The following is a 12,736-nucleotide window of genomic DNA, read 5'->3' as shown; positions in this document are numbered from 1 at the left end:
ATCGAAGGTCAGGCTTATATATCATATGCTCGCACCCTAAATATTAATTTATGTTCTCTGGATACTCAATTAAAAGCCTTCTGGGAACAAGAAGAGCTCATAGAAACTAGAAATTTGACCCCTGAAGAAACAGCATGTGAAGAATTCTTTAAGAAAAATTGTACTCGTGGCTCCGATGGAAGATATACCGTTGCATTGCCTTTCAGGTCTCAAATTCTTGGAAAATCTGCCCCCGTATTCTCTCACACTGACTTTTGCGCTTTAAAACGGTTAAAACAGGTAGAAAGTAAATTTGTAAACAATTTAAATTTTGCCTCAGAATACAGAAAATTTATGGATGAGTATGAGTCGCTAGGACATATGAAACAAATTGGCCCATATCCTCAATCTATTCAACCCAATGGATTTTTTCTGCCTCATCACGGCGTGGTTCGTGAATCTAGTTCTACTACAAAATTGCGTGTAGTTTTTGATGGTAGCAGCAAGCGGCCTCCTTATAAATCATTGAATGATGAACTCTTTCCTGGCCCAGCGTTACAGAATGATTTACCAGCAATAATAAATAGATGGCGTCGATTTAAAATTGGGTTCAGATCCGATCTTGAGAAAATGTTCCGGCAAATTAAAGTTGTGGAAAATCAACAACATTTTCAACAAATATTATGGCGAAATAATAACTCTGAAATATGTGTCTATAAACTTCAAACTGTCACCTACGGTACTTCTTCTGCCCCATACCTCTCCATTCGAGTTTTGCATCAATTGACCCAAGATGAAAATAAATCTTACCCAGAAGCGAGTAAAATTCTTATGACCGATACCTATGTCGACGATATTATTTCTGGAGCTGACTCAGAGTCCGAAGCGATCTTTATACAAAAACAATTAGTAGAATTACTTTCTTCTGGTGGATTTAATTTGCGAAAATGGACTTCGAACTCTCTCGAACTTATGTCTCATATTCCAGAAGAATTTCGTGAAAAGGCAGACGTCTTTAGTCTAAACGAACCCAACATCGTTAAAGCTCTAGGATTGGGCTGGAATACTAATCAAGACTCATTTTCATTTGAAGTTTGCTTTCCAATTAAAGACAAAGTTACTAAGGCTGGTCTTTTATCCGATGCCGCGAAGTTGTATGACCCTCTTGGATGGCTTGCACCTGTTACGATCCAGGCGAAAATTTACTTTCAAAAACTATGGCTCGAAGGCATCGATTGGAATGATGAAGTTTCTCCCATAATGAAAGCTAATTGGAACTCATATCTAAGAAAGTTGAAATCGATAGAAAATATTTCCATACCCCGCTGGATTGGCAGTTATAAACAATGTATGGTGGAACTGCATGGTTTTTGTGACGCGTCTACGTCGGCCTACGCTGCTGCAGTTTACATAAAAGTTGTACAGAATAATGGAGAAGGAGTAGTAAACTTATTACAATCAAAAACTAAAGTTGCCCCATTAAAAGTCTTGTCTGTCCCAAAGCTGGAGTTGTGTGGAGCAACACTTTTAGCAAAACTTATGCATAAAGTTCATAAACTACTAGATCTCAACGTCGCAAACATATTCTATTGGACTGATAGCATTACCGTTTTATGCTGGCTCAGAGGCGAGTCGTCTAAATGGAATGTTTTTGTTGGAAATCGAGTGAGCGAAGTTCAACGACATTCAAATATTTCTCAATGGAGATATGTTTCAACTCACGATAACCCTGCTGACTGTGCTTCCCGTGGTATTTCGTCTGTTGAGTTAGAACAACATTCTCTCTGGTGGTCTGGTCCTCACTGGCTTTCTCAATCTCCATCGCTTTGGCCCAAACAGCCAGAAAATTCTTATGAAACCAATCTGGAAATGCGAAAATCCGCTCTGAATGTCAATTCTTCTACTATCTCCAACTATCCGGACATTTTAACTAAATACTCAAATCTAACTCGCTTGACTCGGATTATGGCCTATATACTGCGATTCCTTCAATATAAAGCTTCATCAAAGTTACGATTTTCTGGCTTCCTCAGAGCAGCTGAACTAAATAACGCACTTCAAAAAATTGTAATTATGTCTCAAGAGGTCGATTTTCCCGAGGAAATACAACAACTACAGAAAGGAAGAAGCATTCACCCTAGTAGCAGAATTGCCCAGCTGTGTCCCTTTATTGGCGATGATGGCGTACTTCGAGTTGGAGGACGACTAAACAAGGCTAAGTTTCAATATGATTTTAAATACCCAATGCTTTTGTCCAAAAATAGTCCCTTATCTATCTTAATCTTTACAGATGCTCATCACAAAACACTCCATGGCGGTCTCATCCAGATGCAAGCTTACGTGTCTCGAAAATTCTGGATCCTCTCTGCCCGCAACTTGGCAAAACGAGTACAACGCCAGTGTATCACCTGTTTCAAATACAAGGCCAAATCACTTCAACAAATTATGGGCAATCTTCCCTCTGTTCGGATACAACCCACAAGACCCTTCAAACATAGTGGTGTGGATTACGCAGGCCCAATAACCATCAAACAATCAACTGCTCGGAACTCAGTCACAACCAAAGGTTATATCTGCCTCTTTGTTTGTATGGTCACGAAAGCACTTCACCTCGAAGCTGTTACCAGTTTGTCTACAGACGCATTCATAGCTGCTTTCCGGAGATTTACTTCACGTCGTGGAATGTGCTCAGACCTTTACTCGGATTGTGGTACAAATTTTATTGGCTCAAACAAGGAGCTTAAAATTCTTCGCCGAAGAAGTATTGACTCCTTGCCAGAAGACCTCGTTAACCTTCTTACTAATAATGGCACAAATTGGCATTTTATACCACCAGCATCACCAAATTTCGGAGGACTGTGGGAAGCTGGTGTAAAATCCACGAAGCATCATTTAAAACGAATAATGGATCATCGGATTCTTACTTATGAAGAACTGTCTACGTTACTCGCTCAAATTGAAGGATGTCTCAACTCAAGGCCGCTTTGCCCAATGTCACCTGACCCTTCAGATTGCGAAGCATTAACTCCGTCACATTTTTTGGTTGGAGAGCCAATATTATCTGTCCCTGACGAAGACTTGTTAGATTGCTCCATAGACAGACTTTCCCGATGGAAAGTAGTTCAACTACTCAAGCAACAATTCTGGAAACGATGGTCAACGGAATATGTAAACCGACTTCAATCCCGTCCTAAATGGTTAAAGCCCCAAAAGAATGTTGAAGTTGATGATTTGGTCATTGTATTTGATGAACGCCTTCCTCCTGGCCAGTGGCCTCTGGCACGAATTACGGAAATTCATCCCGGCACTGATGGCAGAGTTAGAGTGGTATCTCTTAAATCAAATGGAAAAATCTACAAACGTCCTGTTTCGAAAATTGCTCAATTACCCCTTCAAGAAGATTTTACTTCCTGCAAAGAAAATGATGAGAGTTGCTGTGAGCCGAGGCATAGCACGGTTATCTCGGAAACCGAATAAAACACCTCAACTAATATTAACCAGATCAAGAACAGTTGTTCTTTGTGCGGGGGAATGTTGGAGAACTACTTATTATTTATTTATATTTTATTTATTAATTAATTATTAATTTGTTATTAATTTTATATTAATTTATAATTTTATGCCCTATTCATAATTTCCCCATAGTTAATTTCTAATTTGGCATCCCTAATTTTATTTCTAAATTGTCACGACTGACATCCCTACTTTGTTCTAATTCTAATTTTTGCCTATTCCCTTTTCTCTAACTAATTCAAGGTCAGAATTTGTCTCAACAGCAGTCGGTCGTTGATCTTTGTTTACATTCTGACTCCGTTACGTTGCTAATTGTTGTTGTTGTCGCTTGCATATTATATGCAAACGCATAAACAAACAACATTTCTAACAACGCAAGCAGAGTCATTATGTACAAAGGAAGATGTTACCTTGATGGCTACTGCTGTTGATCACTTGTTATTAGTATCGTTTTGTTTCTCTGCCTTGCTGCGTAAACTTTCGTGATGTTCAATTTTGTAATAACTTTCTGCCGCGCTGCATATTGCAAAATAGCTTAACTACACTTTATTTAAAATATTAAAATTAAATTATAGTTTTATTTAATAATATTAATTAAATGAATTGCCCAATCGGGAGCAAAATATTTGCAAATTATATTAAATTATAATTGTGTGTAAAATAAAGTTGCCCCAGTGACAATCAAATATTTGAAAGAAAACTTTTGTGTTTTTTTGCGCTGGCTCGAGGAGCCAATAAATACTCCTACATGTGTAGTTTTTATAGCTGTAGTGATTTATATTGCATGCGATAATTTTTCGAATCAATAGATAAAAATGGGGTTATTATCACTAGAAAGACGGGAATTTTGTATATACCTATATTGCCTAAAATCGGTCAAAATGACTTCGTTCTGAAAAATTTTTTATTGTGTAAAGAAATTTTTTTAAACTATTTTTTTAATATTTGTTACATTATTTACAATCATACAAAACGTTGTTATTATTTGTTTTCGGTGGTAGGGCTCTCGGGTTTCCCCTTTTGAAAAATAAGATCGCGGACAAAACGTTCGAAAAAAGAGGAAGACTTTACTCTAAGAGTGAAATCGACTGGAAATATAAAATTAATTTTTCCCGATTTGTGTGTTCGTATGTGTTTCTAGAGTAGCAAACGGGTTTCGATGTTGTTGTACCGATCTGGTCATATAAGAAATTTACTTTATACAGTAATAAAAGTAGTTTGATTATTTAATATTTCAAAAAGGTCAAAATGACCGCTTTTAGGCTATTTAGGTATAGCACATGTGAATACGGGGAATGAAAGAGGGGAGGAAGCAGCTACTATGATTAATAAACGTAGTTCTATGTGGTAGAAAAAGTCACCAAATTTTAAAAAGCTGAGTCATAATATACACAATTGTTTTTGTACTTGAAATTTAAAAACCGTCAAAATGACTGCTCTCGGCAATCTAGTGTTATATAAGTTTTGAAAAAATGGAATCGAATTTGATACGCATGGTGTTAAAATGTGAGAATAAAGTAAATATGTATCATATATACAAATTACATTCAGTACTTTGGAAAATTGTTGATTATTTAGATTGGTTTTTTGGTAAAATGTTGAAAACCACTTTAGATTTTTTAAGATTTTGAGGAGTCTGATTATGATCTTTTCACTTTCAGTTTTTCCAATAAAAGAATGAATTTACTTCCTTGATGAAACAATTGACTGGAGTTGGTTGCTACGAATTACGTACAAAATAGAATAAGAATTATAATATCGATTACGATTCATATCGTTGCCAGACAAAAAAAAATAATTTCCTTGCAGATTGCAAAAATTTATATTGTAAATACATGGTATAAATTACACCAATTAAAATATGTAGATTTTCAATTTATAATTAGAAATATTTTTTATATCCTATTTATTAAAATTTTGTACTTAGATGATCGTACGATACTGTCATCATTTTCTAGCCAAGACATTAACCATAAAATACTATTGTTAATATGTTATCAACGAACATATTTATGAATGGAATGCCATAGAGAGATAATAACAAAAACAATTCAAATTGGTGGATGCAGTGAAGAAAAAAACATTGTTTCATTTATTGACTTTGTTTCATTTATCATCGGAGATTATTTCAACCACAAAAAAAGAAAAATATAGAAAAAAACTAGTTTGCTCCGTGCTCTCTTTATGGTTTTGATAGGCAACTGACATATATTGGAATCAGGGTGCAAGGTGCGATGAGGAAGGTGATATGTCGGTCAAAGTTGGCGCATGAAGTGTTCTTTGGTTTACGAACCGAACAACGAAAGCAACAACAAAACCCAGATGATTATAAACCATATAATTTTTATGAATAACTAGCTGAACCCGTGGCGCTTCGCTGCCCCTACTTAAGTATTAGCATAGGGTAGTCCACGTAAATGCAATGTTTTTTAAAGAACCTACCAGTTGATGGAATTTACCCTTCTGCAAAACCTACTGCAGTACCCTTCATTCCCATTACCATCAACTTTTATTTCTGTATTTTCAGCAGTTTGCCCATAATATGGTTTGGATCCCTTTCTCGCTCCGATTAATATCACAAAGATCCTTGCTGCATAATCTTTGCTAGCTTGAAATTGTGTATCTTTGTTTTATTGCCAAAAAAGGGTTTCAAAAAGAATACATCATCACAACTTTATATTTTTACCGAACCTAGATTTATAATTGGACTTAACTGTAATTCCATGGTATTTTAAAGAAACTATAATCAATTCCGAAGATGGAGTGACAATTAAGTTACTCATAATCATTTCAAGTCAGCTGTGATGATAATCCACCAGAGATTTTTGAATCTTATAACTTTTTATCCAAAATCCGCCTTTTTGCATTTGTATATCTCACTTATACTTTTGATACAAACTTTTATAGAATTAATACACGTTTTCTCCAAAAGATGTAAAATTTTTGAAACCTTAAAACAAAACGAAATCTAAAATTGAAATGTTTTTTTTTTTCAAAATGAAAAAAAATATAATGTCAATATTTTTTCATTTTACACAAATTTTTATCCATTATATGATGATAATGAAGAGATGAAAAACATCAGACGTTAACGGAATTATTTAAGTGGTGGTTGTTGTTATTACTGATAATGACATAATATGACCAAAAATTATTAGTGGAAAATTCTTGATTTGAATTAATTTTTTAAATCCTGGTGATTTAAGATTGGATGTGTAATTATCTGAGTATAATACCCACGTTTATGAACCAATTTATTTAAGATATGCATAGAAACTATATATTAGTTCAGAAGTATGATTACTTTTGATGCTATAAATTTCCCCCCATTGTGTCACGCCAATTTTTATATGAATGGTGCGTATTTGTCACCAAGTTACTCAGACAAATTTTGAAGTTAGAATCTGTAACCCTTCTTAATATATAAGCATAGAAATGTAATATTATTTCAGATGTACGATTACTTTCGATGTTATAACTCTATATCCACGCGGAATTTTTAAAGTGTGTATAGTCTATGTTATTTCCCTGGGATTGTACGGCTTGCGGTGAAAATCTCAGTAAAGTCGCTTTAACGGCTTTTGAGTCTAGAAGCGAAACATTTTTTATTTCCTTCATGTAAATTATTTAAGTGCAACGGAGAGTGCATTTTCCCCCAATCGTTCCACGCTCAAGTTTGTATGGATGACGTGTATTAACACCTACGTCATTCAGACAAATTTTAAAGACGGTACATGTAACGGTTCTTAAGATATGCGCATATTACATGTTCACAAATTTTGAGGTATGTTTACTATTGATGCTATAACTCTGCATCCACGCGGAATTTTAGAAATTTATATAGCCTATGTTACTTTCAGGGCATGTCATGACATACTATGTAAATCTCATTAACATCTGTTCAGCGGTTTTTGCGTCTATCGGTAACATACAAACAAACAAACAATTTTTTTCTATTTTATATATAGATTATAGATTCTAACTCTGAACATATATTCTCCAATTTAAATGGGTTTAATTTTTAGCCAAATAAGTGACATGTGCCAAATTTCATTCAATTCAGATCATAAATGCGACCTGTACTTTGTTAAAAATACAACATGGACATGCAGACCGACTGACGCACATTCAAAATACGGCTCAGTAAATGATTCTACCTCGTTTCGTTTTGCATGTTGCAAACATATACACAAAGGCATAATAGCCTGTACCACAGTGTGGTAAAGGGTATAATAACGGACAGCCGATTCATTCACTTGAAGCCGTCCACCGTTAGCAATTGATGCGACAATGGTGTTCACTACCAATACTACCAACTCACACCACATCACAATATTTTCGTAAGCATTGTGACACTACGAATGTGAATTTGTGGATCAAAACTTATACATGTTGTTATTAAAAACAACATCAAAGAAAATTCGAACGAATGCAAATTGAGAAAGTTGGGAATTTTAATGGAAGGGAGGAATATGTTATATCACTAAGAGGAATATGCTACCACAATAAGCTGGTATCATTATTACTTTCATGTGACCTTCTATTTTCAATTAACTACAATTGAAGCGGTTCAACTTTATTTTTATTCAATTTTAATTACAATAGTGTAAACACGTTTTATTGATCTTATGATTTCCATATTTAAATGCAACTCTGTTTTAAACATTTGAAATTAACGGCTAACTTTGTAAATATTTTGTAAATAGTACCAAAACATACATCACTGATATTACTACATGTTTACACAACTCATACTAGATTAGAATCTCGCTTCTCAAATGTAGTACTTAAGCAAACCCAAATTTCAATAAAGTCACTCTGATTCCTTTAGCGAACACTGAAGGCTTAAGATCACTACCCACGCTTGCCCAAGTTGATGGAATAGATCATAAGCTCAAAGAAATTCCCAAATAAGGAAGGAGTAAAAAGTTAATATTGTTGTTTCGTATGAAGCCATATCAGCTCCGCTCACGAGCTGTTTCATTGACGCCCAACGTGAGGTCGGCTTTATTGGCAGGCAACGTGGACCGAGCTGTTTCATTGGCGCCCAACGTGGGGCCATGTACTACGACCTATAAGTAAAAGCCGAGGACAACACCAACAAATCAGACGGCCTTCTTTATAGATGCCCAACGAAGTGGCCACGAACAACGACACAAACATTGAAACCAAAGCAGATAACGACGAGTACGTGTCAGGCGAAGAAGAAGATATGACGCAGTTTACTGAGAGCCAATTCAAACAACTGATCCAGGCAATGGCGAACAACAACCGGACGGGTTCGTTTCGCATTGTACTTGCGTTTTCGGGGGCAGAGAGATGCCGCCTAGTTGAAGAATTTGTGACATCCAGAAACATCGAGTCCATCTCAGACGCCGACGTAGTAAACGGGTTGCAGCTGCTATTGGAAGATTATGCAGTTCCGAGTTTGCAGTTCTGTTCTAGGGGGAGAAGGAGTATACCTGACGTACCAACTTCCAGAAAGATATGATGACTACGAGAGCGCCATCTTCATTGCTGAATCAACACTCCAGCTCTTCTTATCATCTATCAGATTCCACAACCATTTATTACTGATGCATCATCGGGACGATTTCAGCATCAGAGGGGGAGACTGAAGCGGATCAACTTTATTTTTATTCAATTTTAATTACAATAGTGTAAACACGTTTTATTGATCTTATGATTTCCATATTTAAATGCAACTCTGTTTTAAACATTTGAAATTAACGGCTAACTTTGTAAATATTTTGTAAATAGTACCAAAACATACATCACTGATATTACTACATGTTTACACAACTCATACTAGATTAGAATCTCGCTTCTCAAATGTAGTACTTAAGCAAACCCAAATTTCAATAAAGTCACTCTGATTCCTTTAGCGAACACTGAAGGCTTAAGATCACTACCCACGCTTGCCCAAGTTGATGGAATAGATCATAAGCTCAAAGAAATTCCCAAATAAGGAAGGAGTAAAAAGTTAATATTGTTGTTTCGTATGAAGCCATATCAGCTCCGCTCACGAGCTGTTTCATTGACGCCCAACGTGAGGTCGGCTTTATTGGCAGGCAACGTGGACCGAGCTGTTTCACAATATTAATACTATAGATTGACACACAACTTTTCCTACTCCCATATTGATTTTACCTAGCTGATTGTGACTTTCTAATCGACAGAATTTGTATGTGTACAAACACATACAAACAAAATCATTAGAGAGGAATAATGAATAATTGAAAATACAAAGCTATGCAGGTATGCAATAACATACAAACAGCTTCCATTTTTGTATTTTTCTGCGGCGCTTGAAGCAAAAGAATATTGCTCCCATGCTTTCGCATTAATCAAAGAGTAGCTTTCCTTCCAGGTTTCAAAAAATATTATTTCAGTTTCCACACATTACGTCATATTAATTTCAGTAAGTTGTGCAAAATTTTGTGTCAATCGACCTTACTTTGGGTCCTTGGTGCACTTTTACATGAGAGCTATATGCAAATATGAACCTTTTTTTCCCGGTTCCAATAGGGGTTCTTCTTGGGCCAAATAAATGACCAGAGCCAAATTGTACTTTATTTGCAATTAACATGGACGGACAGTCAGATAGAAGGACGGACATCCAAAAATTGACTACGAATGTGATTCTTTGTATATTTTCGAAAATTTACATAAATATTTATACACCTATAGTTAATACATATGTAGCTCCCATATATAGTTTCGTCTCAATTTATGTAAATGGTACACCAAACTCCGGAGTGATACGAAATTTTTAATGTATTATATAGAGTTTAGAATAACGTGTGCTATGTTTGTTGAAATTGATCCAGGTTAACATAGGTTAGTTTAGGTGAACTAAATACCCACAGTTTGTCCGATTGCGATTAACCCTTTGTGCTCCGAATTTATTTCCGTATTCATAGAACAATTTTTATTCACAGATTTAATGCAACTATCCTAGATAGGATATGAACAAAATTTGACATCGCTACATCCTTGCATTCGCGAAATACAGTACATTCTTTCTGAAAAATAAAATACCAATATCGACGAAAAATCGTTTTAAATTATTCTCTATATTCTGTTTTACAAGAATAAAAAATTCAGTAGTTTGGCCGCCAAAACTATTGAAGTTGTAGACGCAGGCACGGTTAAACTGTTTGGTTTGTTGTATACTAGCAAAACCAACAATGTCGTTGTGTGAATTCGTCGCGATGTGACAACACACAACCGTGGGAAAGGTATGTTATTGTTTGTAAATGCCTTGTAAACCCCGAAGTGAGGCACCAGCGAAATTCTCATGCAGTTTATTTCGTACTAAGTACTTCGCTTTGTTACAAGAGACATTTGGGTAAGAAAGGTCTTTTGTATAGAAGCAATACATAGCTTGGGAGAATATCCCAACAAAAAACTAATGAAAACCGATGAGGATCAGTAGAGTATTTTTAATGTCAAAGCAAGTATAGAAATCCAAAATGGGGTCCCTGGGTCCAAGTTTTGATATAAACTGTATTGATATTATTTTTCAATACAATTTACTACCCACCATAGCGCACTTGCTTTAATGCAAGCAAGTAAGTATTCGTTTTCAGTTAATGTCCATTACTTTTGCACCGGACTTATTGTGAATATCTAATACTTAGACATTTCCATTGAAACTATAAATATTCACACATAACTCATTTATAGTTTAGAGACAAACAATCCAGGCTTAATTTACGAATTAAAGATCAGAAACCATGAATGTATTGTTTTTGACACAAGATTTAAAATAGCTTACCAAATTTATAAATTTATCTTTTTCGATATGTTTTTTACAAATATTTCTGCAAACGTAGATAACTGTTCATAACAAATAATAATAATATATCCGAGAAAGAAATACATCTACGTCACGTAATTAATACATATATTGTCATACCCCTCTTCATTTACTCTTGACAAAAGACAGTAATAAAAATCATTAAATTTATTAGTCCATTTCCGATTCAAAACTGGCTCACCTTAGTTTATGTGTTGGTATGTTAACAATTGTCATTTACTTATTCTTTTAATATAAGCAGAACACACCTGTGTCAATCAAATAAATAAAAGGCCCACATATTTCTGCTTTATTCGGATGAAATTTAATATTAGATCTGTATCTATATGAAAAACAACAAATGGTAATCTGAAATTTATGTAAAATGTCATTTCAATCAAAGAGATTTCGAGTACGTTGTGTACCATTTATATGAATCGGACAAAATTATGAAAATCTGGACTGATTAAAAGCAAGCTTGACACCCGATATGCGGAATGCTGCAGAACATCGCACTGTGAATATTTCATATCAATCGAATTCGGTGCACAATTTGGATGAAATCGGTCGAAAATATGCATCTCCATGTAGATCAATAACGTGATTCTGAAAATATATTCAGAAAATGTATACAGGAGATATATAAAAATATCAGTCGATATTTTCAAGTCACTCTGTACTCGGACACATGTTGGGAGTTTTGTGCACTATTTACCTATACTCGGACGGAAATATATGGAAGCTATACTAGGATAAACGTGGTTTGCTGCAGAACATCGCACTGTGAAAATTTCATATCAATCGAATACGGTGCACAATTTGAATACTTGGTGCACAATTTGGATGAAATCGGTCGAAAATATACATCTCCATGTAGATCAATAACGTGATTCTGAAAATATATTCAGAAAATGTATACAGGAGATATATAAAAATATCAGTCGATATTTTCAAGTCACACTCTCGGACACATGTTGGGAGTTTTGTGCACTATTTACCTATACTCGGATGGAAATATATGGGAGCTATACTAGGATAAACGTGGTTTTGGGGTAAAATAAAAAACAAATTTAAATATGTCAGCCATTTTGTTAATTTTTGTGCGATGATATAATATTTTATATCAAAGCCAAACAAGTACCCTTCCGAATGTTGTTGGAATATTTAGATTCGGACATTCCAGTGGCCAGTGGTATACTCACCAAGGCCCTTCATACCCATGAAGTCATTTAGAACCTGAAAAATCTTGACACATTGTTTTATTTATATTCTCAGTTGTGAACATGTTTGTTAAACAAAAACAGAAGTTTGCAATATCTTTGAACATATGAAAGTAGTACAATTTTAAAATAATAAACTTAAGTGCAAGTAAACTTTACGACACTGCTACATATTACGAACAATGAATGAAATAAATGAAAATAAACCATTTCATTCGTTGCA

General features: G+C 34.9%; 1 protein-coding gene across 1 annotated transcript; it reads left to right on the top strand.

Annotated features, from left to right (window-relative positions):
* Nucleotides 1-2,052: 2,052 nt before the first annotated feature.
* On the top strand, nucleotides 2,053-3,456 carry LOC133324224 (uncharacterized). The gene has a single exon (XM_061533070.1). It carries the CDS (start codon nucleotides 2,053-2,055, stop codon nucleotides 3,454-3,456), a length of 1,404 nt encoding a protein of 467 aa, XP_061389054.1.
* Nucleotides 3,457-12,736: the final 9,280 nt, after the last annotated feature.

This window comes from Musca vetustissima, unplaced genomic scaffold (assembly GCF_032173495.1).
Source record: "Musca vetustissima isolate MV318-11 ecotype Yass unplaced genomic scaffold, APGP_CSIRO_Mvet_v1 utg140907, whole genome shotgun sequence".
NCBI classification, from domain to species: Eukaryota; Metazoa; Arthropoda; class Insecta; order Diptera; family Muscidae; genus Musca; species Musca vetustissima.
This window is presented reverse-complemented; position numbering and strand designations above follow the sequence as displayed.

What these genes read in the sequence shown, in the direction of transcription:
- LOC133324224 (XM_061533070.1), top strand. Translation starts at nt 2,053, where the DNA reads ATGTCTCAAGAGGTCGATTTTCCCGAGGAAATACAACAACTACAGAAA.